The following is a 27,250-nucleotide window of genomic DNA, read 5'->3' as shown; positions in this document are numbered from 1 at the left end:
AAGTGCCCTATAGTTCCTCAAAAAATACAGTTCATTTGCTTGTGTTGCAGCGAAGTGTCCGTTCCGTTTCATAAGTAAAACATTTGGCGGCGGGGCTGGTTGTTCGGAAACCTGCCCCCACTGATAAAAACAAATCCTAAAGGAAACACTGACACTGGAAAAGAATGCAATTTTTCTCTCTCCCCCTCCCTTCCTCTCTCTCACTGGTGTACTCCCTGCTCTTTGTGTCGTAGTAGTTTTTTACTTTGACTTTGTCTTGTTGTGACGCAGATGTTTCTTCCACGTTAAACATCTGGTAAGTATCACTTCAGCTGATTTTTGATCTTTCATTAAACTGTAAAAATGTGTTTTTTAGGAGAAGGGTTTAGTTTGGTTAGAGTTTACTCTAACAGTTATCAACTCGTAATCCTAACAGCCACCTTGTTCAGGATCACCAGCTGCTCTAACAACAGGAGCTAACCAATGCTAACTGTAATGGAGCTGTTTCCAAATCAATATTTGAGAAATCAAATGTAGCTCTGCTGACAAAGTGAGACAGGACTGGAGGTGATCTGTGATCTGTGAGGACAATAAATGACTCATCAAACATTACTGAAACTCACTTATTATTTATATTTCAAACACATAACTCATGAAAGAGTCTGAAGTCGCTAATGTTTATTCTGTACTGCAGTAAAAGTACTAATACACACTGTCAACTCCTACTGCATTAGTACAAGAAGATATTACTGAGTTAAAAGTACACAATTATAATCAGCTAAATGTATTTAGTCTATCAAAGTAAAAGTACAGAAGTATTATCAGCTAAAGTCATCAGTTCCACCCACTTCCCCTCAGTCCTAGATATGATGTAACAGCCTATTCTTTTTACAGTCACTGGTAACAGGATACATCTCAAGGAGCCACTTGGAGAGGGAGCAGCAGAGAGTTGATGTTGCTGATCTTTAGCTCATTAGATGGTTAGTTAGCTCCATCTAGTGGACAGATAGTAGAACTCCATCATCTGATGGGGGACAGCTTAAATCATCAGTGAAAAATGAAGGATGTGTCAGAACTTATCAGATAACTTAGATCCACCTGGGCATCATGTATTATATTCAACCCACAGCCATCTTCCAACTACCGAGACAGACTTGGTCTGTGTGTTCCTGAAGGAAAGAGCAGCTGATTCTCTGTTTTCTACAGTATCTGTGACATGTTAGAGAGGAATGAGAGACTAATGTGTCCTGTGATGAAAAGCTTGTTATAGTGACAGAGGTCATGTCTCCCAGCAGGTGAGGACTCTGCTATGAGTCAGTGTGAGGACAGAGAGGAGGGAGCCCCTCCCTCTAAAAAACCCACTCTGTGTGGGGACCATGACAGCCAGACCAAAGCTCAGAGGTGAGATGATGATGGACTCTTCTCCAAGTTAGAGCTCAGCACTCACATTACGCCACCATCATGATTCACACTGAATATATATGTATATAATATTAACTATATACTTTATTAGTCAGAAAAGAGCCAACGACTGATTATCAACTGAGATGAGACAGCATCTTTCATCAGATTACATTGTGGTGAATAGTTACTGATCCACTGTCGTTGTTTGTATCAGGATGCAGCAGCAGAAACCTGGACCTGAACCCAGCTGTGTGTCCATGAAGAGTGACTGGTCTATGGATCGTCCTAATGACTTTAAAGTTGGACAAGCTGTTGATGAAAGGTAAGAATTTAAAAGTGAACTTTGTTATTATCTAGGGCTGGGCATTGTAAAAAAAAAACTTTCGATCTGGTGCCAATTTCGATGACTCGGTTTCGATCCCGGTTCCTAACGATACTTTTTTGATGTTTTAAAATCCATTTCAACATCTACAAAAATACATTAAACACGGTGCTTTTATTTTCCAACTTAATTGTGAATCAAAAGAGTTATCAAAATTAGGACTGCAACAACGAATCAATAAAATCGATAAAATTTGATCATTAAAAAAGTTGGCAACGAATTTCATTATCTATTCGTTGTGTCGTGCAACTATTCCGCCACTCAGTCGCAGAGATAAAAAAAAAATTTAGTCGAGCGTGGAGCGGAACGCAACGCAAAAGAAAAGAAAAAAGAGCAGAGCGGGGGTAGAGGAAATACGGAGAGAGCCGTAACGTTGTTCTGAAACACTCGGCGGAGGCAGAGAAATCAGTACGACCTAAGTCATCCAGGGTGTGGGAGCATTTCACACTAAATAAATCAAAAACGTGTTAATTGCAAGATGAGCAAAAGTGACACGGCATGGCACGGGCGCACCACGGTGATGAGTCAGCACCTAAAACGTAAACATGTTGGAGTCCTTGATGAGGAGGAAGGGAGTTCAACAGCAGGGTAAAGTCACTACACTATCCTACTTCTGTTCAACAGAACAACAGCAGGATAAAGTCACTAAACTATCCTCCTTCTGTTCAATAGAACAACAACAGCAGGGTAAAGTCACTACACTATCCTACTTCTGTTCAACAGAACAACAACAGCAGGGTAAAGTCACTACACTATCCTACTTCTGTTCAACAGAACAACAACAGCAGGGTAAAGTCACTACACTATCCTACTTCTGTTCAACAGAACAACAACAGCAGGGTAAAGTCTATACACTATCCTACTTCTGTTCAACAGAACAACAACAGCAGGGTAAAGTCACTACACTATCCTACTTCTGTTCAACAGAACAACAACAGCAGGGTAAAGTCACTACACTATCCTACTTCTGTTCAACAGAACAACAGCAGGGTAAAGTCACTACACTATCCTACTTCTGTTCAACAGAACAACAACAGCAGGGTAAAGTCACTACACTATCCTCCTTCTGTTCAACAGAACAACAACAGCAGGGTAAAGTCACTACACTATCCTACTTCTGTTCAACAGAACAACAACAGCAGGGTAAAGTCACTACACTATCCTACTTCTGTTCAACAGAACAACAACAGCAGGGTAAAGTCACTACACTATCCTACTTCTGTTCAACAGAACAACAACAGCAGGGTAAAGTCACTACACTATCCTACTTCTGTTCAACAGAACAACAACAGCAGGATAAAGTCACTACACTATCCTACTTCTGTTCAACAGAACAACAACAGCAGGATAAAGTCACTACACTATCCTACTTCTGTTCAACAGAACAACAACAGCAGGATAAAGTCACTACACTATCCTCCTTCTGTTCAACAGAACAACAACAGCAGGGTAAAGTCACTACACTATCCTACTTCTGTTCCGTTCTGAAGTGAGGAACGTACCGTCCCTCCAGTAGCTCTTCTGGTGCTGCTGTTTACTCGTTATCCAGCTGACTAGCATGACACGTTTTTATTCACTCGCCTTTTTTGGCCCATTAATTTTTCAATCTGTTGTCAGGTATATATTCTGTGCTTTGTCCCATATCAGTTATTGTTGACAAATATATTTGGGTGTGTTATAATTTCATTTTAAAGTTCTTTTATAGCACTTGGTCATCTTAAGCTGTGTTTAAATGTGGTGTATAAATGAACTTAACTTGCACTTACTACAATGAATAAGCTTCAAGTGAACGTGTGTGTGTGCGCTCTTTGTGTTACTTACCTTTACACAACTATTAAACCCTAAAAAAAAAACCGTTTTCTACGCCTTTTGTTTTGTTTGTTTGTTTTTGCTTTTTCCAACGTTTTAAGTTTTTACATTTTTCTTCTTTACACGTTCAGCACTTATTTCTACATCTTTTCTGATTAAAAAAAAAAAAAAAATTGAAAACGGGTCAATTTGACCCGAAGTCAACACAAGTTAGGTAAAACAACAAGTATGTATTGAGTTGATGTAAATTAATGCTTTCTTTCTTCTTTTTTTTCGATTAATCGAAAAAATAATCAACAGATTAATCGATTATTAAAATAATCATTAGTTGCAGCCCTAATCAAAATGTAAAAATTCTGGTAACACTGCTCACTCAGTAACATTAATAAAGTTGCCTTGCCTTACAAGCTCAGCCTGTCAGTCAGTCATCAGGGCAGAGAAACCACCGCTGTGCCCGCTTGTCTCAGAGGAAGTGTAATATCAACAGCACCGCGACCGTTTTCGGCTCGCCATTAAAATGTGTGTGTGTGTGTGTGTGTGTGTGTGTGTGTGTGTGTGTGTGTGTGTGTGTGTGTGTGTGTGTGTGTGTGGGGGGATGATGCCACAAAATGTGGGTTTGATCTGCTGCATAGTGATACCAGGACCATAACATCCAGCAAGATACTGATATTTTAATTAATAACAGCTTCCAATCTATATATTTCTGTGGGACCGTGTTACCTTCAAACTAATACTTATATGGAAGCTCCTTAGAATAGATGAAATACCTTTGAACACCCACCTGCTGAAATATCCAACCTATCAGATCTACTCTGAGACAGACCCATTTATATTATTCATCCTGACACTCAATTCTCAAAATAAGACTTATATATCATTATTGATATAATGATAAAACAGGGCAAATTAATTAATGTAACTAGTTAAAAGTATTATTTTCATCTTAAACTACTTTTCATTAGTCTGCAGCAAAGACCTGAACCAGGACCTGAACCCAGCTGTGTGTCCATGAAGAGTGACAGGTCTATGGATCGTCCTATTTTCTTTAAAGATGGACAAGATGTTGATGAAAGGTAAGAATTTGAAAATGAACTTTATTATCTAACTCTCATAGCATCATATTTGAGGTTGATGATGTCACAACATGTGGTTTTGATCTGCTGCATAGTGATACCAGGACCATAACATCCAGCAAGATACTGATATATTAATTAATAACAGCTAATTTACTGATGCACAGTTGAGAGCCATGTGTCCTGAGTTCTGAGGTTATCGCTGCACCAGCATTTACAAATCAGATTTAAAAATCTCACAGTGACCCTTTGGGGGCTCCATAAAAAACAACTGAAACCAGAAGTTATAATTGATTTTTTGTACTTGTTTCCTGAGAAGGAAGAAGTAGTAAAGTTTTGAGTTTGATCATGAGTCCAATAAAATCTGATAGATGAGTAGCCGATGACATTCTGATTGAATACATACCTGATACCATGTGGGAACACCTTTTGTAAGCTGTGTGCAGATTTGAGTAATTTAATGTCAGTAAACTTGATGTTTTCTTCAGAGATCAACAGGAGAGATCAGAGGGCCTCGATGGTCAGTCTGCCCAGCTGCATCAAACAGACCTGGACTCCATATTTATGGTGTGTACATGTACAAACACAGGTTTCACTATTAACCACAGATTAAATGCTAAACTACCATTCAGATCCCAACAGTCTCCATGCTGCTCTGTTCAGACCAGCATAGCTTCAGCCTGATGAATCATATGTTGTGTTCTTTATAGACGTGTGCGCAAGATTAAAACGTTACCATATTTCTAGTTGAGGTTAAAAGTTGTCTCGTGATATCAGTACACAGGTGCAGAATTACGTTGGTACTACCGAGGACCAATTCACTTTAACTCAATCAGTGATAAATTTCTGTACCTTTAGAGCGTCTTTCACAGAGAGCTGGGCTTAGCTCGGACACACACACACACACACACACACACACACACACACACACACACACGTACGTAGAGGTGTGGTGCAGACAGAGTGAGAGTTACGCTGCCTCTGCTGTTTGTTAAAGTCACAGTGAGACACGGCAATGCCGGTAAAGGGGACACAAGTGTGGGTACAGTTTCAAAACTTCATGCAGACAGCGTCTGCTGCAATATAATATATAATAATATAATATAATATAATAGCGAGATCGGCGTGCAGTTAATGTTTAACTTCTGAGACAAATGGAAGTTGGTGACTGACTGACAGACACAAGACAAAAGCGTTCATATGCCCTTGTGATAGACTGACCGGATGGAAGTTGTTCCTCGCCACTGTTGCACTAAATGCTTGCTTGTGGGGGAATTATTCGAAATGTTGGGTCTTCGATCTGTATAGTGTCTTGTGATAACTCTTCATGATTTGATACTATAAATCAAATTGAATTGAATTATTAGGTCTTAATAGGTGAGTTATACAGGAGAGAAGCCATTTGAGTTTATGGCAAAACCTTTCAAGGTGCTCATTTTTCATTTTGTGACTTTGAATTTGAATAAAAGTCATATTTCATCATTGAGGTTTTCTTCAAAATAGTGTTAAAATCTCGTCTTGTTCTCATGAACCCAATCTCGGGTCTCATCTTGTGAGCTGAGTGTCAGGTCACACCCCTAGTTCTTTACATTAAATGTTCATTTTATTGTTCTGTTTCAGCTGCTGGAGGAGAACATTGTCACCTTTGTGAAGAACGAACTGAAGAAGATCCAGAAGGTTCTGAATCCAGATTACCCAGAATTCTTTGAGAGTCAGAAGAAGGCTGAGGATGTGTTGGATGAAGAGCAGAGTAGGAGCAGCAGAGAGGCATTTCTGAAGATCACACTGCACTTCCTGAGGAGAATGGAGCAGGAGGAGCTGGCTGACCGTCTGCAGAGCAGTAAGATGATTTAAGATTTAACATGATGGAAAGAGGAAATTAAGTCAAAATGGGAAAAAAAACTATATATATGTATATATGTATGTATATATGTATATGTATGTATATATATACATATATATACATATATACATATATATATACATATGTGTGTGTGTGTGTGTGTGTGTGTGTATATATATATATATATATATATATATATATATATATATATATATATATATATATATATATATTTATATATATATAGGAAATGAAGTCAAAATGGGAAAAAAACTATATATATATATATATACTGCACACATCTGCATCAGATCCAAGTGTGTTTTTCTTAAAACTGATACAGCTTTAAATGTTTAGATTCTCTGATGTAATTTGTTGTTTGTTTATTCAGAAACTTGTGTTGCAGTATGCCGCCCCAAATTCAAGTCCAACCTGGAGAAGAAGTTCCAGTGTGTGTTTGAGGGGATTGCTAAAGCAGGAAACCCAACTGTTCTGAATCAGATGTTCACAGAGATCTACATCACCGATGGAGGGACTTTAAAGGTCAATGAAGAACATGAGGTCAGACAGATTGAAATAGCATCTAGGAAACCAGACAGACCAGAAACAATAATCAGATGTGAAGACATCTTTAAAGCCCCACCTGGAAGAGATGAACCAATCAGAACCGTGATGACTAAAGGAGTTGCTGGCATCGGGAAAACAGTCTTAACACAGAAGTTCACTCTGGACTGGGCTGAAGGCAAAGCCAACCAGGACATCCAGTTCACATTTCCATTCACTTTCAGAGAGTTGAACGTGCTGAAAAAGAAAATGTACAGCTTGGTGGAACTTGTTGATCACTTCTTCAGTGAAACCGAAGAAGCAGGGATCTGCAGGTTTGAAAATGTTCCGGTTGTGTTCATCTTTGACGGTCTGGATGAGTGTCGACTTCCTCTGGACTTCCACAACACTGAGATCCTGACTGATGTTACAGAGTCCACCTCAGTGGATGTGCTGCTGACAAACCTCATCAGGGGGAATCTGCTTCCCTCTGCTCGCCTCTGGATAACCACACGACCTGCAGCAGCCAATCAGATCCCTCCTGAGTTTATTGACATGGTGACAGAGATCAGAGGGTTCACTGACCCACAGAAGGAGGAGTACTTCAGTAAGAGATTCAGAGATGAGGAGCAGGCCAGCCAAATCTACTCCTACATTAGGAAATCTCGAAGCCTCCACATCATGTGCCACATCCCAGTCTTCTGCTGGATCACTGCTACAGTTCTGGCGAAGGTTTTGAAGACCAGAGGGGGAGGAGAGCTGCCCAAGACTCTGACTGAGATGTACATCCACTTACTGGTGGTTCAGTCCAAATTGAAGAACGTCAAATATCATGGAAAATCTGAGATAGATCAACACTGGAGTCCAGAGACCAGGAAGATGATTGAGTCTCTGGGAAAACTGGCTTTTGAGCAGCTGCAGAAAGGTAACCTGATCTTCTATGAATCAGACCTAACAGAGTGTGGCATCGATATCAGAGCAGCCTCAGTGTACTCAGGAGTGTTCACACAGATCTTTAAAGAAGAGAGTGGACTGTACCAGGACAAGGTGTTCTGCTTCGTCCATCTGAGTGTTCAGGAGTTCCTGGCTGCTCTTCATGTCCATCTGACATTCATCAACTCTGGAGTCAACCTGCTGTCAGTAGAAGAATCAACATCCCAGAAGATTGAAATCAGAGAAGATGGATCTTCACAGTTCTACCAGAGTGCTGTGGACAAGGCCTTACAGAGTCCAAATGGACACCTGGACTTGTTCCTCCGCTTCCTCCTGGGTCTTTCACTGCAGACCAATCAGACTCTCCTACGCGGTCTGATAACAAAGACAGGAAAGGAAAACAGAAAGGAAACAGTCGAGTACATCAAGACGAAGATCAGTGAGAATCTGTCTGTAGAGAGAAGCATCAATCTGTTCCACTGTCTGAATGAACTGAATGATTGTTCTCTAGTGGAGGAGATCCAGCAGGCCCTGAGTTCAGGAAGTCTCTCCACAAATAAACTGTCTCCTGCTCAGTGGTCAGCTCTGGTCTTCATATTATTGTCATCAGAAAAAGATCTGGACGTGTTTGACCTGAAGAAATACTCTGCTTCAGAGGAGGCTCTTCTGAGGCTGCTGCCAGTGGTCAAAGCCTCCAACAAAGCTCTGTACGTGCACATAACTATCCAGATTAAATTAAGTTTTTATTTAGAGAAAACAAAATTGTGTAATAGTTTTTTATTTTTTTATTGCTGATTTCTCTTCAGGTTAAGTGGCTGTGACCTTTCAGAGAGAAGCTGTGAAGCTCTGTCCTCAGTTCTCAGCTCCCAGTCCTCTAGTCTAAGAGAGCTGGACCTGAGTAATAACGACCTGCAGGATTCAGGAGTGAAGTTAATGTCTCCTGGACTGAAGAGTCCACACTGCAGACTGGAAACTCTCAGGTTGGTGTTCACTTAGGACTTAAGTAACAATTTTCAATAACAACAACAATTCATGTATTTTTTGTAACCAATCTTGAGTGCCTGGATATGGTTTTTATGACTTTGTTGGTCATTACTCTTCCTCCTCTCCATAAAATTAATTCCCTTCCATGTGCACCATTGGTTTAAAAGATACCACAAGCCAGACATGGGGGACTTGAGTCACATGACTTGACTCGATTTAGACTTGAGTCGCAAATTTTAGGACTTGAGACTTGCTTGTCATAAACACTCAGAAAAGACCCAACTTGACTTTGACTTGATATTCATGACTTGAGACTTGATTTATACTTGAGTCAAATGACTTGAAATGACTTGAATTTCTGTTTATTTCTGATATTGAGGAGGACTTCATGATTTTAGAAAATCCATAATACAGATGAGAAAATCTGATTAGGTGAGCTGATTGGGTGCTGTTGCATGCGCAGTCGGCAACCCGTTGATAATATTACCAAGTGACATGGCAGACCTGAAGTAAACGAGACTGGCTACGGCTAGTAAGTTAACGTCATGGATCCCTCTGCATCGAAAATAATAAAGTTTGGCTATAAGGATTACACATCTGACCAGACAAAGAATAAATGAACGGCAGTTTGCAAGGTCTGCAGTACAAACATTTCCAACACAACCACCACCATGTTGAATTTCATCAGACATTTCAAATCCCACAAGGCAAGGTAAATTATGAAGTCAGTCTAATCTTTTTAGCTAACGCTACCATACCATACTTCTTATTAGACTAAAATATGTTAAATGGCGACATGAAACATGTTCTTGTCTAAGTATTATCCTGATTTATATGCTAGCATACAAATCATATATGCTCTCTCTTTCCCTCCTTCCCTCTGAAACACATCCCTGTCCCATAAGTTACAGTAGTAGTAGTAACAGCAGTCAGTAAGTAAACTGTCAGCAATCCAGACAGGACATTTTTAGCTTCATATATTAGACTAAAGTATAATTAATATATATAGTACTGAGAGTCCTAAAACCTTAACTTAGTAGCTCTATGTAGCTCTGGTGTTGTGCCGTCGGGCATATCAAATTATCGACTGTAGCCTCATCTGATTGATTAGCTATTTTTTACAAATTTGGGCTGATATAGGTTTGCCAACTCAGGCTGGGCTCACATAGCATGTAGAGACGGTTCTTTCAAGGAGGTAGGCAACGCACACACATGCAGACCTAAGTATATTTGTGAATAAAACTAGGCACACACGTATACATACAAACACAACACAAACTGCACTCTCTCTCTCTCTCTCTCTCTCACACACACACACACACACACATGCACATGCACATGCACATACACACATTCACTCACCAATATTAATAACTTTTCACTCACTCTCTCTCTCACACACACACGCACTCACTCACAAATAATACACTGACAAATATTAATATATACGGATTTTGCACCCCCGGTACGAATAGCCTCGGCCACACAGCTGAGCTATTCACACCCTGTGACGTAACAACAAAAAAACGTTGCTCGCGTGCACCGAAATCATGGCCGACGTTCATCTTCCATGACCGCAGAAACTGGCATATTTGGGAAGTTTTGTCTCTAAAGTTTATAACAATTGAATTTCTAGCGGAAAATGGATACTACAGTTGCGCTTTCCGTCTTCAGTGAAAGCATACAACCGTTGGTTTGTTAGTTTGTATCTATTTTTTGTATACAGTACGGTTACCTAGCAACCGAGGCTTGAAGAAAGCAAGTGGTAAACAGTTGTTCAACATCCTGTAAGAACTGCTAGTTGAGTGGTTAGAATGCTTACCTTTGGTATGGGAGTTAGGAGTTTGATTCCCCTGTGAGGTGATCTTGATTTTGTAATTTTGGATTGGATAATTTGCATGCACTTGCGCAAGTCAGGGTGGTAGGGGAAGACTCATGAATATGCCTGCTCTGGTTGGGTTGGTTAGGTTTAGGCAAGAGGAGTGGTATTGGTTATGGTTAGGGTAAAAATGTCAGAGCGATAATATTCCAAAAAGGTGTAATACATGAGTAGTATGGATAACTATGTGTAAATATATGCCAAGGTACTGTAAATGCACAGTGGTGCAAATAGCATACATTGATATTTGTACCAGACGGGGTATTAATAGAACACATTGCTGTGTGCACCGGCGGGGTACGAATAGCATTCATTTCTAATTGCACCAGGGTACGAATAGCACTTCTAATTGCACCAGGGTACAAATAGCATACACTGCTAATTGTACCAGGGGTGCAAATAGCCTCACCCTAATATATACTATCCATTCCATGTGATAAATACACTTAGTCAATCTCTCCAAATTATGCAAAGGTGGTGGGATTCAGCTACTCTTAAAGAATTTAAATTCTAAATTTATTTATTTTTTCTTTAAGAGAAGGAAAGGTTAAAGGATGCGTTTCTGTCCCATAAAAGTGAGGCATGTTTGAAGAATATTATTTGACTAGAAACCATTATACTTGAATTGTTTGAATGAATTTCATGATTTGATGTCATGTTTGAGCAGCTTGAGCAGCAGATGTATGTGGCTTGGGCGCAGTGTCTTTTCAATATTGAGTAGGAAAAATGCAAATAAAACTCCAATAGTTCATAACCACTGTCTTTAGCTTGTTTAAAAATGGAAAAGTTTGTATGACTTGACTTGTGACTTGCTTGACCCAAGCTATGACTTGACTTGCTTGATTGTCACAAAAAAATGACTTGGACTTGCTTGAGACTTGAAGGTTACAGTAAGACTTGAGACTTGCTTGTGAATTGCCCAAGCACTTTTTTCTTAAGTAAATCCTTAGTTGGGGACAACAGTGCACAAATGTGAATGTCTAACATGACGTGTGTGTATGTGTGTGTGTGTGTGTGTGTGTGTGTGTGTGTGTGTGTGTGTGTGTGTGTGTGTGTGTGTGTGTGTGTGTGTTTAGTCTCTCAGCCTGTATGCTCTCACAGGAAGGCTGTACTTCTCTGGCCTCAGCTCTGAGCTCCAACCCCTCCCATCTGAGAGAGCTGGACCTGAGCTACAATCATCCAAGAGACTCAGGAGAGAAGCTGCTTTCTACTTTACTGCAGAATCCAAACTGGAGACTGGACACTCTCAGGTATGGACAGACAGACATGTACTAAGAGACTCTGGTTCATGTTTAATGGAGGATCTGAGTAAAGGTGTATATGATTTTTATTGAAGGTCACAGGTCTGGAACTATTCAATTGGCATTAGCAAAATAAGATTTAATCAACTCACTTATCACTTTAAGCAATGTACATTCAAATTAAGTACTTGCTTTTCCTAGACAACTTTTGTACCAATATAGGTAGCTGAAATTTGGTACCAGTACCCAACGCTGCCTTTTTTAGGTAGCTTACTTTCTCTCTAACAAAATAATTAATTTAATTTGGAAAAATAAGCCAAACATATTATTTTCCATCTCAAACAACCTCAAGACTGTCAGTCTGTCACCAGGGCATAGAGAACACTGTTGTGCTTGTCTCAGAGTAAGTGTATCCACACTGTGACAGCTTTCGCAGCACTGCCCTGACTGAGACTTGAACAAGCTGTAGTGAGAGCTGTAGAGTCGACGTAGTCACACTCCGTCTCTTTGAAAACTGTATTTCAAACTATGATCAGAGCCAGCCCTCCCTATACGCGAACTAAGTGGCTGCTTATTTGCCCCACGGCCACTAGGGGCCCTCAAACTTTGGTCCGACCGTAGACCCAGACCATGACCTATCTAACATTACCTGATTCTGACCGACATGGCAACCCTATGAATTAGGGCTGCTTGATTATGGAAAAAAATATAATCGCAATTATTTCGGTCAGTATTGAAATCCGGATAATTGAACACGATTACTCATTGACTTCTGGAAAGATGTTGCAATTATTGAACTTACAAAAACAGTGGAAAAAGTTAAATAAATCAACAGTAAAAAAAACACATACAGCTGTGAAATTTGCCTTCTTATTTAAACTTTATTTTTTCATTTAGAACACAAGAGAAAATAAGAGTTTACTTGCAAAATGTAATGAGCATATAATAGTTTTTCTCGATTATTCTGTTTTTGTGATCATTGGGAGCCAAAATCATAATCACAATTGAATTTCGATTAATTGCACAGCCCTACTATGAATGTTGATAATGAAATGTTAGGTGTTGTCGGTGAGCGACAAGCAAGGATCATGATGTTTGCTTGATCTAAAACTGGCAACAACAGTGACCTACATACATAGTGAAACCCGCTGCCCTCTGCTGCTGCTGCCTGTGTCCCCGCTGCACCTTCACTGAATGGCCTCCGATTTGAACAACAAATACAACAAAGGGCCCCCAGATGTACAGGGCCGGCCCTGACTATGACGGTTAAACCTCACAATTATCCACAGCCCTGGTGTATGAAGTTGATTGTGTCTTTGTTTCTTCCTGCAGGGTGGACCATGGTGGACCGCAGAATCTGAGACCTGGTCTGAGGAAGTGTGAGTGCGTTTTAAATTTGCTCTAAGACAACTCAGCTGCGTGTTACACTAGTTTAACCCCTTCCTGGCGCTGGAAGTATAATATTAAATGAGGTTACTTATTATTTCAATGTTTTACTGAACAGGATTCTGAGTGCTTAGCAATTGATGGTGAATTGACTAAATCTCCCTTTACCAGTGGATGTTATTATATAGACAAAGGAAACAGGAAACATCACTGCCTCTATCTCTGCCACAAGAAAGTTTTAAAACACCAAACACAAACTCTGAACTGCCCCGGAGTTTGTGGAACAGCTGAGTGTTTCCTGCAACAACAAAGTACTTGCTATGTCTTGCTCATCTCTTTTCTTTCTCTCTCTCTCTGTGAAATTAAGCTGCGTTTAACTGAGCTTGAAAGCACCTGTTTTTGGTGTGAATGCCCACATTAATGTTAAAAAATACACTATTTTTCTCATACTGTCTGTCTGCATATACCTAGGCCAGTCACGATAACAAATTTTGCTGGACGATAAATTGTCCCAGAAATTATTGCGATAAGCAATAATATTGTCGTTCCGAGACCCTTTTCATCTAATATAATGATAATGGCATAATAATGCAGGTACACTTTTTCAAAGATCAATAAACTTTTATTTCTAGACAGTATTTATCATTGGAACTGGAAGACATTTTAAATATCCACAATATGTCTTTGACCTCCTTCAGTATGTCGTCTTTCACGCTGATGTACAGTTGTGGAATTACCGTTTTTGACACGTATGTTCTCCCAGGCAATTCATAGCCTACTGGCTGTCAAACGTTTGCAGCATTCCTTGAGTGTTTGTGCGATAGACTACACACTCTGTACTACATTTAACAATTATTTATTAAATACAAAATATTAAATTTAAATAATAATATATCATTAATAAATTATATATATATATATCTATGTGGCTATCTGCCACATGGCGAGTAAATGTAAAAATAGTTCTGTTTTTCAGTCTTCATTTTGGCAAAGGTGCAGCTATTGAGAATGTGGAGATGACGTCACTACACAGTGCAATTCCTCACTATTTTTAGATGCCTGGAAAACACTGCTTTGTAAAAGCAAAATGCTCCAGTGTCTCACACGATTGTCGTGGAAACTGTAGGAACCATGTGTTAAAGTTTTTTTCGTTTCCCTACATGGAAAAAGCATGAAGGAGAGCATGTCTCCGATGTGACAAGGAGACGTTGGATTTCTTGGGTGGCTGCAATTAGAAGAAAGGACCTTTCTCTGGTCCAGCACAGAGACACCACACTGACTGGAAAGGATCCCTACAGAGATAGACCTTTTAGTTAAAGAGTAAGATCCTTTTAGTTTAAAAAAAAAACATCCCTGAAATCACCATCACCAAACTCTACCAGACTCCATGTAAATAATCAGGACTTTTAGCGTGTATAGAGCCAGCATATCTCCACCAGACTCCATGTAAATAATCAGGACTTTTAGCGTGTATAGAGCCAGCATATCTCCACATGTAAATGGGTGAATTAAGGGTTTATTTCAACCAAACCAGAGTGGTGATTGTTGGAACAGTGGACAGACGAACCAAGACGGCTTTTGGTAGTTTTATTTAGTTTCTGTCCACTTTGAATGAAGTGTGTTTTACGATGGTAAAAGTCCTGATTATTTACATGGAGTCTGGTGGGTTTGGTGATGGTGATCTTGGGGCTGTTTCATGTTAAACTAAAAGGATCTTACTCTTTAACTAAAAGCTCTATTTCTGTAGGGATCCTTTCCATAATGTTGTCACACACTTAGAATAATTATCTGAGTCTGTCAGCGGCAAAACCAGAACTTTTAGTGGATGCTAACTGATTAATATACTGGACCAGTTTCAGTGGTTGTTGTTCCTATGACTTTGTCTCTGTAAGGGCCCTTTTCTTTCACTGCCTTCTTCTTAATTTTCTCGTAATTTATCTCTTTAAACCATGGATGTATTAAGAGAATAAGAAGCCTTAATGATAATTCCTTGAGCCGTCTTTCCAGCTCTGTGTCTGTGTCGCTCTGACACTGTTGCCCCTGGCAACCGATAGTGTAGGATCCCAAAATGGTGGACGGGCTCAGACACCTCCCAAATCGTGACGTATGTCCTCATTCTCAATACTTTCTTCTGCTCCTCTGCAGGTCCGGGCTTCGCGGGTCGACACACAAACACACACACACACACACACAAACACTGGCGCAACTCTGACACACTTTCCGCACTCCGTGTCCGCGGACAGCTGTGGGCTTGTACCGGTTAATGTTCTGTGCATTGTCGGACACATGCATCCACTTTCCTGAAACCGCTTACGAGACTGACAAGTCCACAGTGGCATGTATGTCCGAGCCTGTCTCCACCGCCTCCACCTGCAGGTTGTCAACTGTGTGCTTTGGAATGAAAGGGAGAAAACAGGACGTCGAATAACACGGTTGATATCGCTCATATACTTTTTTTTGACGGCGCCTTAACTGCAAAGTGCTGCGGGAAACCCTGCTGCAACTGTCAACTAGCGTTTTCTGTCTCTCTCTCTACGCCTGGAATCCCGCCCCCACAAAGACCTGACAAAAAGGTTCACTCCTCGTTACGCTAAGGAACCGAGAGTGGTCCTCCAGTCTCTTTGGTAGAGAGAGACAGAGAGAGAAGGAGAGAGACAAGGAAAACAAACAAGCATACAAATGGAAATTATCGCGGCCGGAAAAATTATTGAGCTCATTTATTTTATCATGAGATTAATTGATTTATTCACTATCGCGACAGGCCTAATATTCAGTCACTAAAGATATGACTAGGCTACATTATTTTTACCATGTGTGCAAGTATGAATACTCTGTGAGGATTGGTGTGTGTGTGTGTGTTAATGTGTGTGTTAACAGCTACTGTATGAAAGCTGCAGTAATGGTTGTCTAAACCCGGCTTGGTGGCTGCTATTTGAAATGTTCGGTGGGCTAATCACAGTTTTATGGTGCTGTTGTATCGGCAACTCTAGTTTTAACTTTAGTTAAAAAACATAAATCAATCTCTCTCGTTCGCTCGCTCGCGAGTAAACTGCGGCAGAGGTGGGTGTGTATCTGCGTGTGTGTGTGTAGGCTATGTGTGTCAAGAGAAACTCTAAATTTCAGTCCTAGTCCTCCAGGGAAGTCCTGGTTTCTCCCGGTCCTCGGTGAAAGCTGCTGCTGGTGTTTACAGCTGACTGTCCCTCACGGCGCCGCTAGCTTAAACATCAACAGTTAACAGTTAACACTTTTACAAAGATAGTGAAAACAAAAACACAGCTAACCTGCCTGAACTTCACTTCAAACTACGAGATAACAAGTTACCAAACTGAGAGTTGCACATGACTGTTAGCTGCAAAAATTATACTTGTGCCAAAACTTTAAAAGTCCATTAGTCTCCAAACATGAGTCAGCTGGACATTAAACTTAGTTTTTCTCTCCTCTGCTGACTGCATGGTTCTCCCTCCAACGTGCTCTACATGTCCTCTCTGACTTCCTCCTTTCTTTTCTACTCCCCAACAAAGTCATCTGATTGGCTAGGAGTGTAGCTATACAGAAAATAATTCACTTAGATTACTCCACTGAAAATACATTACACTTCACTTCAAAACAAAGAATTATGGGAAATGTAGTTTTCATTGTATTTACCCAGTGTTGAACTGAAACACCATTTATTCATCTAGTTAACTGTATAAAATAAACACTTTATTTATATTTATTTAACAGTATTTGTGATTTTTAGATTTTCTTGCCTGAAGTACGAAGATAAATTTCTCTTATGAGATAAGTTTCTGTTTTTGTGGCTGGAAAGATGTTAGGATTTAATTAATTAATTTAAAATCCACAAACAGAACCAACTGAACACGTTGATCCAGAACAGAACTAATAAATACATAAATACATTAATCAACAGTCGAGCCAACAGAAAGCTAACTTTGTTTCTTTATTTTTTATTCACACATACGTTGTTGTGTTCAAGTACCCTTCAGTTTTCTTCTCTGGATGTTTTTAATAAATAAGCGTTGAAAAAACTCACAGTTCATAAACACAACACGGCATAATTAATGTCACAAAGATGTTTAAAAGGTGAATAAAGTGAGTTGAAGTAGATTTATCTTCCAGTTCCTCCCTGATGGGAGACCTGGTATCAGATATACGACACAGACGACACAAACATACCATAAATACTCATTTTTCACACATAAACTGGTATTTCTATAAAGTGAACATCAGCTAATAGCAGTTGTAGAAAGCAGATGGTTCAGAGCTGCTTTGTGCTGCAGTAGAAGAAGATGTGAGAGTTTTATTAGTGAGACTTTATTCAGTTCATGTTCCTAGATTTGGATCATCAGCTGTCATCATCGGGTCAACACGAGGACAAGAAGCTGAACATTGTTGACATGTTGACTCTCATGTTCACTAACTGTTGATGTTGTTAGAACTGGATTGTTAAACATCACTCACAGCTGGATATGAAATGAACGTTTGAATGGTTTTCTTTCAGTTATTGTCAGTAAAGTTGTTAATAACTCATCAGATGATAACCTGCAGCTGTATTGTGTCTTGTTCTCTCCATCAGATGTCTGTGAACTGGAACTGGACACAAACACAGTACACAGAAAACTCAAACTGTCTGACAACAACAGGAAGGTGACATGTGTGGAGGAGGATCAGTCATATCCTGATCATCCAGACAGATTTGACTATTGGTATCAGCTGCTGTGTAGAAATGTTCTGACTGGTCGCCGTTACTGGGAGGTAGAGAGGAGAGGAAAGGTTAATATATCAGTGAGTTACAGAGGAATCAGCAGGAAAGGAGACAGTAGAGATGGTGCGTTTGGATGTAATGATCAGTCCTGGAGACTGTTCTGCTCTGATGATGGTCGTTACTCTGTCAGACACAATAATAGAAAAACACGCATTTCCACCACTGTCTCTAACAGAGTAGGAGTGTATGTGGACGTTCCTGCTGGCACTCTGTCCTTCTATACAGTCTCCTCTGACTCACTGATCCACCTCCACACCTTCAACACCACATTCACTCAATCTCTTTATCCTGGGTTTATGGTCTGGTCTGGTTCCTCAATATCTCTGTGTCCTCTGCAGGACTGAGAGTTTCTCCTGTGGACAGAAACACTGACTGAAGATCAGCTGCTGAAATCAAAGTTCAGTCTGTTCACCATCACACACACTCTGCACTGTGAAGCAGATCTGAGACTCAAACACAAAAACATTCATCTGATTTCATCTCTGGGATTATCAACATTTGAACTGTTGGACTAAAAACACTTCATGATATGGAACATCTAAAAAATAATCAACTGTTATTGGTTACTATTATGTCTTTTATATTTTGAATCATATTGTAATATATAAAAAATTTGGAAAACAAATGTTTCAATAAACAATCATCATATAGTCTAATATTTTCTAAATGCTTTTAATAAAAGAATTAAATACAATATAAAATATATATGTTTCATCTTGAGGGAAATCATTTGTACATATTTAAAATTTGGAAAACAAGTGTTTTTATAAAAAATCATCATATAGTCTAATGTTTCTAAATGCTTTTAAAAAAATCTATACGTTTCATTTTGAGGGAGATCATTTGTTCATTTGATCATATCATGATTTCTTTCGTTGAACCCAAAGTTCCCCTCTTGCATTCAACATCATCAGTATTCAGCCTGATGTGGATCTCCTCATGTTATTTTGCCTCACAATGTCATAATTATGACTTTCCATGAATATTTTATTAATGTTCCTAACACTTGATTCATTTTGTGTTGTTGTTAGTTTTCTCCTGTTGGTCTCTTTCATACTTTTGCTCAACTTGCTCATCAGTGTTGTTCATGAACGCGCTAAAAGAGCCTGTTCATTAAACCTTTTCAGACTGAAGGCTTTAAACATCTATCAGTTTAATCTTGTTGCACACCATAATAAGACTTGTGCCTAAGATAGAAAATATATAATCTTTCAGAACCTTGAATGCTCCATAATTTCACTCTCTGAAATCTATGAGAGTATGTGAGTACTTTTACTTTGAATACTTCAAGTTAGTGCTAAGTAAGTATGTAGCATGTAATATGTAAGTAAGTAGACTTTCTAATGCAGGATCTTTACTTGTAATTTAATTTCTACACTGTGGTAGCCTATTGCTACTTTGACTTTAATCTTTAGTTTAGTTTGGTCACTTTTTATTTCACTTTTATTCTGCTCAACCTGAGGCAGATTATTTTGATGATTAAGACATGAACATGTGTCTTGTTTGCTCGCTCTCATCTTCTCTTCAGAAACAACCGTTCAAACACAAGCTAGGAGCTACGATCACTTTTTGGCAAGTGGAAACGTGCATTTTATGGATGTATTGCTTCTTAAAGAATGTATTTAAACTGGTTAAGTTCTTGTGGACTATAATCTGTCAGATAGAATTGAAACCCAGTATTTTTGAGGCAGAAACAACCTTTCAGTGTAAAGGTAGGGGCTGCGATCACTTTTTGGCAGAACAGCAGAAGCGCGTGTCCCCCCCTCCCGCTCCAGGTGACTGATGGACAGACAGGTGCTGCTGTTGGTTCACTTTCCTTCTTCAGTTGTCGGATGGAAAGTTGGAGATGTTTCCAATCAGCAGAAATCAGCTGGGACAGCAAACCAACACACACACTGGGAGTCCAACCACTTTAATTAATGTTGACTTTGTGAATATTATATCTGAACTTTTAGCTTCAGTCTTCATCACAGACTCCAGCAGTTTTGGACAGTACTGAAGCCAAGTGAATATAAAATCAATCTGAGCATCACAACTAACTGTTTTAGACACAGATATGGTCATAATAATGCTCCAAAATGCTGTTAAATTGCATTTTTTTTTAATCATCCCATTTTCTTAAGGGGAGGAGCCCTAAACCTCCTGCCAAATATGGTCCCCCAAGTCTTTCCCCAAACCTGGGGAAAAGTGCCCAGTGTAGTTAAACAGGAGGAATGGGAGGTAGAACAACAGCCTGTCAACTGCTACTGTTGATTCTGCATCAAGCTGCACAGTTTGGACATGTGCAGCTAACTGACTGCAACTGGAACATCTGGTGGAGCATCACAGCTGTCTAAAAACAAGGACACATGTTAATGACTGCTACACTTGATTATATCAATAATTCATAATCTATTAGCCTCGTGTGATGACAAAAACCAAAGTTTCTAAATGTGTGACTTGTTTCCATTGCTGCAGAATGACTCCTCAACAATAAATGCCATCCCAATACTGACCTTACTTCCTTCACCTTTTAATGCTTCTGCTATTACCTTCTGCTTTGGTAGCACTAGGGTTCAAACCTTTCTGCCTAATGGCTGTCTCATCTTATTGCTTTTCCCGTCTTTTATTCCTGTTGGCCAGTCAGACTCTTAAAGTTTGGATTTTAGTTCTCTTACAAGCCAGTAACTGACCCTCTGCAGATATGATAGTTTTGTCATTGTGGAACAAACAATCCTTCATGTACATAGACTCTTTGTCCCCAAAACTCTAAGGATTAATATTATTATAACTTCTAATTTCATTTTACTTTGTAGTTTGAATTGAGGATTAAAAAGTAAAAAATGTGAGCTTAGGGTGAGATTTGTGAAAGAAATGGATGAGGGGTGTTAAGTTAACTGACTTGAACTTGACGTGAAAATATAAGCCGAGCACGGCGTAATTAATTACTGTAATGTATTAATAAGAGTGTTATCCAAAAATGATATTTAACACACGGATACATATTTTGGGAGGAAGACAGTGTTACAATTTATGACACAAATAAATGGGTAAAAACGACTTTCTTCAGAGTTCTCCTCATAGAATTTAATGTGAAATGTAACATATTCACAACACCCTGTGTATCATCCGTTCATTCTGTTTGTTCAGACTGAAAGCAAAGACACTGATGATGTCATACAAAGTCAGAAAATAGAAAGCAAACTGTTTCCAGAGGACACTAAAGAATGATGGAGCAGCAGGAAACAGACCAGGGGCCTGTTTCACAAAACTAAGATAAGGGATTAAGCCGGGATTTCCCAGTTATCCTACGAAAGCAGAGGCACATAAATCACCATGGAGATTTATTCTGTGCAGCTAGCCTGCTCCCGACCAGGCTAACAGCCAGGATTTATTTAATCCTGGAGCCTTTTCTGATCACCCAGCAGTTGTTTTACCCTATTGGTATCAGCCTGGATTAAAATACAAATGGTGCATATTGCTGTTCATTTAAGTACTGTTATTATTTAAAGTTATAAAAATAATGGTCACATTATTTTAATAATTATTCATGTGATATTATTACTGTTATATTGCTGTATGAAGACTGATGTTCATATTGTTGTTAGAAGTTTAATTAATATATTATGGCAGTTGTTGAGATAATTAGAAAAGGCTGATACAATTTCAAATGTGTTTTAAATGAAGTCTGTTACTAAGGGCAATACTTACAATGCTGTACATTTCTATAGTTGACCAATGCACCTTGAATTATTTTGGTTGATTCTTTTTTTTTTTAAATTCTTTAACAATAAGTATCATATTTGTTCCGCTTCCATGTGCATTGTATTTGGCATTCTTAGCACACAATTTGTGTTGTCCAGTAAACTGGGACTATAATTTGGGAGGATTGTACAATTTTAAGAACATATCCTAATTGTACAGTCCTCCCAAATTATAGTCTTAGTTCACTGGACCAGTAACTATCTAGTGATGTAGGCTACTGTATACATTCATGACAACAGGGAGAGGACACCTCAATGGTTTTTGACCTTATATTTTGCTGGGGCGGAATAACAGATGAATATCCTCTGTTCCATTCATGTTTACAGTGTGCATGGAATTTATCACTTAATTATCTTCATGCTTTCTAGATTTTAGAGTCCAATTTCTTTAGTGTCTTTATTTTCTATGTCCATATATACAGGGAGCAAGGCATATACTATGTAGAGAAGGAAACTCTTCCTCTATCAAATAAAAAAAAAAACACGAAAAAAGCATGGCAGACAATAGCGGACAGACTGAATGATAGTCAAAAATATACATTTATGAACTACTGCTCTTAACTGAAACCATTCAATGAGTCACTGTCATTGGCAAAAATGAACAGTTGTACACTTTGCATTAAAAGCGAGCAGTGGAAGTTAATATGACTTGGGACATTTATATTTTAGCCCATGAGAGAGAGAGAGAGAAACCGAGTGAAAGAGATATTTACGCATCATATTCTAGCGTTGTAGAAAATTGATCTTTATGGTAAATTTCCTGAGTAACATTATCTTCTGCTTACTTTTAAGGCAAAGAGTAAAACTGTTAATTTGCGCAAATGATTAGTAGCCTAATCCTTGAATGGTATGATTATGATGGTTTCAATTCAGAGCAGTGGTCAGTTAATGTATATTTTTAGGTTACTTACGCATTCAGTCGGTCCACAATCATCTGCCTTGCTTTCTCGCTGTTTCATTACAGCAGCCGTGTTTCTTTTCTTTTTATACAAATAATGTATTTCATGATATCATACTTCCACGAGAAGCTGCTGCTCACTCTGTGTAAAGTATGAACAATGTGTATTCTCCATTTTAGCATCAGTAAATCTGTTATCAACCTCGCGGTCTTTTGAGGAAAGCCGTGGACGCGCATCTATCTGAATTACTTCAGCCTGACTCAACCTAGTCTCTCCTCCTCAGCCTGACTCGACCTAGTCCCTCCTCCTCAGCCTGGCTCGACCTAGTCTCTCCTCCTCAGCCTGACTCGACCTAGTCTCTCCTCCTTAACCTGACTCGACCTAGTCTCTCCTCCTCAGCCTGACTCGACCTAGTCTCTCCTCCTTAACCTGACTCAACCTAGTCTCTCCTCCTCAGCCTGGCTCGGCCTTCGTGAAACGCACCAAGCCAGGATGCACAGATTAGACTAGGTCAAGCCTCGCTTTATCGGTTATCCTGGATTTATATATTCTGCTTTTGTGAAACAGGCCCCAGGTCAGATAGTAAACAGCTGATTTATTCATCTGACTTGTAGAATAACATCAATGATTGAATTGTTTTAAATGTCTGGGAATGTGGAACAACTCAATGTAAAATTAATGAAATAAAACAAGGCCACATGCTGATTATTTGTGACTTGATTTGATGGATTTATTCTTCCTGTTGTGTCTGTGGTTAAACTCCTAATTAAAAGGTAAAGTTTCCATCCACTAAAAGTTCTGTTGTTGCCGCTGACAGACTCAGATTATTATTCTAAGTGTCTGACAACATTATGGAAAGGATCCCTACAGAGATAGACCTTTTAGTTAAAGATTAAGATCCTTTTAGTTTAACATGAAACAGCCCCGAAATCACCATCACCAAACTCCACCAGACTCCATGTAAATAATCAGGACTTTTAGCGTGTGTAGAGCTCGCATATTTTCACATGTAAATGGGTGAATTAAGGGTTTATTTCAACCAAACCAGAGTGGTGATTGTTGTTGGAACACTTAATTATAATTAACACTATAATTTCTTTTTCTTTTTCTATTGACTATAAATGAAATCATGAAATTGCTATTTTATTTAAATGGAGTCTGGTCGAAACATACATTTAAATGCTTACATTATATTTAGTTATTTCTCTTTATTCTTACAAATAGTTTTAATTATTTAAGTGCTGTACATTATTTAATACTCAAGTAAAGTACAAGTACCTGGAGTTAAGTCCAGTACTTGAGTAAATGTACCCAGTTCCAGTCCACCACTAACTGATTAATGAACTGAATGTGTATCTGTTGTTCCCCTCCTGACCTCCAGGTGGCGGCGTTCTTTCATTTTAAACTTTTAATCTGAAAAACCCTGACTTGGAGGAAACCGGAAGTCTCGTTGTTTCACTGTGATCTCGGGCTGGCGGTGGGATAGTTGTGTTGTTTATTAGTGAGTTTTAAACATAGACAGTATAAGAACGGGTTTAAGAAGACAGAGGTCCAGGTAAACCCGCACACACACACTCAGGTAAACACTTTAATAACTGTTCTTTTACACGGCTATCAAAGCGAATAGAAGCCAGAGCTGCGCATGCGTTAGCTTCCCATTCTGCTGTTGTTAAGATTCAGGTAAACAGAACGTCCGTTGCTGAGCAACAGTATGCTCCGTTAGTTGCTCCTCTGTAGTTCGGTGGGCTCGGTGAGATTCGGGGCTGAAGTTGTAACATTGTTGCATTTTTCATTTGGTTCGGTTTGCGTCACACTGCACTTTATCAAACGCAGCAAACAGTGGAAACACACGTCACGTGGTGGAAGCAGTCGCTTGTTGATTGGACAGAATATCAGAGGGAAACTCTCCGAAATAATGAAGCTCCACTACATTTCTACCGTGTTGGCTTTTCTGGTTCTGCTTTAGTGTTTCTAATATTTTAGAGGAAGGTGAACAATGGGAGCAGCCTCACGTGGTGGAAGCAGTCCAGAGGGTGGAAATACTAGGGCTGCCACCTCTTAGTCGATTAGTCGACTAATTGGTCGTTTTGGTCTTAGTCGACTAAGATTTCTTTAGTCGATTATTCATTTTTTATGCTTATTCATGCTTAATTACTCATTTCCAAGAAACTCATGAGCACATTTATGGTAAACACAAGATTTAAAGTGGTGCTTTTGCAGGATTAATTGTGGAGAAAGAAAATCAGTTTTACAGATTAATTAATTAAATTAATTAACTACATTTATATTGTGCTTTTCTAGTCTTAACCACCTCTCAAAGCGCACAGCTCTGTCAATTAAATCAACTAATCGATTAGTCGCCAAAATCATATAAGTGTTAGTCGACTAAGAATTTCTTTAGTCGAGGACAGCGCTAGGAAATACCTTTATTTAGCCTATGCTAAGAAGAAAGTAATAGATGACAATTGAAAATATATCAAAAATATAATGGAAATTATGTTGTTGCGTGCCATTGAGCATTTTTAAGTGGGTGTATGGAAATCCTGGAGCTTTCTTAGTGGGTGTACTGTGTATTCCTGCGTATCACGTAGACTACACCACTGGAACTAACCTGCACACGCATTACATATGGATCTGAAAGTTCTCATCCCTTAAACCAGATATTTAAGTCTGTAAACTGTGGGAAAGGTTGAAACTGCAGGCTAGTAAATTAATTTAATTAAATAAAATGTTTACCTTTTATTGTTCAGTTGTTTAGATTTATTCACAGTTTAATATGATGCTGTTTTCTCCAAACTACTCCGAGTTCATTGTGTAGCGAGGAAGGAAATGGAACAGTTTTCCAGCCGCTGCTTTGAGTTTGCCGACTGTTGTTTTAGTTGTGTGTGGATGTGAGGAAAAGGAGAGGAGACAGCAGCTCCTGAATATCTCTGCGTGCTTTGATTTGTACTGAACAGAATCCAGAGTGAGTCCAGCAGCCCCAGTGGACATCTGCTGGATTTCAGGACAAGAGAGGAATGGAGGAGGACAACCAGAACCAGGAGCAGCGGAGCAACAAGGTCCCCAGAAGACAAGCAGCAGACTGGGACTCTGATACCAGCCATGTTCAGGTCAGTGTTCAGGGGGGTATCGCACAAAAGTAGAATTTATAAATCCAGGATAACTGATGAAGCGAGGCTTGACCTAGTCTAATCTGTGCAGCCTGGCTTGGTGCGTTTCACGAAGGCCAAGTCAGGCTGATGAGGAGAGACTAGGTGGAGTCAGGCTGAGGAGGAGAGACTAGGTGGAGTCAGGCTGAAGTAATTCAGATAGTTGAGCGTTAACAGCTTTCCTCAACAGACCGTGAGGTCGATACCTGATTTCCTGATGCTAAAATGGAGAATACACATTGTTCATACATTATCTAGAGTGAGCAGCAGCTTCTTGTGGAAGTATGATAACGTGAAACACATTATTTGTAAAAAAAGAAACCCGGCCGCTGTAATGAAACAGCGAGAGAAAGCGAGGCAGACGATCATGGGGGGTGGATATGACACATGCCTTTGGTGTGGGAGACCATGGTTCAATTCCCACTGTGATACATCAACCAATGTGTCCCTGAGCAAGACACTTAACCCCTAGTAGCTCCAGAGGTGTGCGACCTCTGACATATATAGATCAATTGTAAATCGCTTTGGATAAAAGCGCCAGCTAAATGACATGTAATGTAATGTCACGGACCGACTGAATGTGTAAGCAGCCTAAAAATCTACATTTTCTGACCACTGCTCTGAACTGAAACCATCATAATCATACCATTCAAGGATTAAGCTACTAATAATTTGCACAAATTAACGGTTGGACTCTTTGCCTTAAAAGTAAGCAGAAGATAATGTTACTCAAGAAATATACCATGCCTCTGCTTTTGTGAAACTGAGTCAAGGCTAAATAAATCCAGGATAACAGGAAGATCCCGGTTTAATCCTTTATCCTGGTTTTGTGCAATAGCCCCCAGGACACAACAACCACTCTAAAGTAACAGAGGTATTTTACAAAACCTAGATAGCAGATTAGGCATTATTTTTTTACTTTATTGACAATAGAACTGTCTGTGGAATAGATCAACAGAAAGGAGAGAAAGCAGAGTGGCCGTAAATGACAGAAAAGCACAGTAAAGACTCATTCAGCGGAAATGGAAACACCGTGCTAAGGGTTAAGATAATATTTTGTCCTAACAAGACGACACGTTTACACCCATCTTCACAAACTGAACTGCTGAGAAACGCACAGCCCGGCAGCCCACAAGTGTCTCAGTCCGCAGAATGTCATAGCGATAACACAGCACGTTGCCGTGGTGACACCCCTGAACAGTCCAGAACCGATACGACAATCAGCAGGCAGTGGGGAA

The 27,250-nt window shown here is 39.4% G+C and overlaps 2 protein-coding genes across 3 annotated transcripts in view; both read left to right on the top strand.

Annotated features, from left to right (window-relative positions):
- Positions 1-27,250, top strand: part of LOC120544669 (chromo domain-containing protein cec-1-like) — a 148,801-nt gene that overhangs the window by 67,200 nt on the left and 54,351 nt on the right. The gene's annotated exons all lie outside the window — the stretch shown is intronic.
- LOC120570781 (protein NLRC3-like) lies at positions 22-25,908 on the top strand. 2 transcript variants are annotated; one of them, XM_039819321.1, is made up of 11 exons: positions 22-295; positions 1,272-1,380; positions 1,598-1,705; positions 4,537-4,647; positions 5,136-5,214; positions 6,268-6,487; positions 6,882-8,673; positions 8,773-8,946; positions 11,906-12,079; positions 13,403-13,449; positions 25,821-25,908. In XM_039819321.1, coding segments are annotated over exons 2-11 (2,799 nt in total). In that variant the 5' UTR covers positions 22-295; positions 1,272-1,288; the 3' UTR covers positions 25,823-25,908. The 2 variants fall into 2 exon arrangements, with proteins under 2 accessions (XP_039675255.1, XP_039675246.1); XM_039819312.1 differs by lacking the exon at positions 25,821-25,908 and adding an exon at positions 18,033-18,726 and having other exon boundaries at positions 27-295.

Source organism: Perca fluviatilis, chromosome 2, assembly GCF_010015445.1.
Source record: "Perca fluviatilis chromosome 2, GENO_Pfluv_1.0, whole genome shotgun sequence".
In the NCBI taxonomy this organism is placed as follows: domain Eukaryota; kingdom Metazoa; phylum Chordata; class Actinopteri; order Perciformes; family Percidae; genus Perca; species Perca fluviatilis.
Note: the sequence above shows the minus strand (reverse complement) of the source record. Positions and strands in the feature narration are given on the sequence as shown.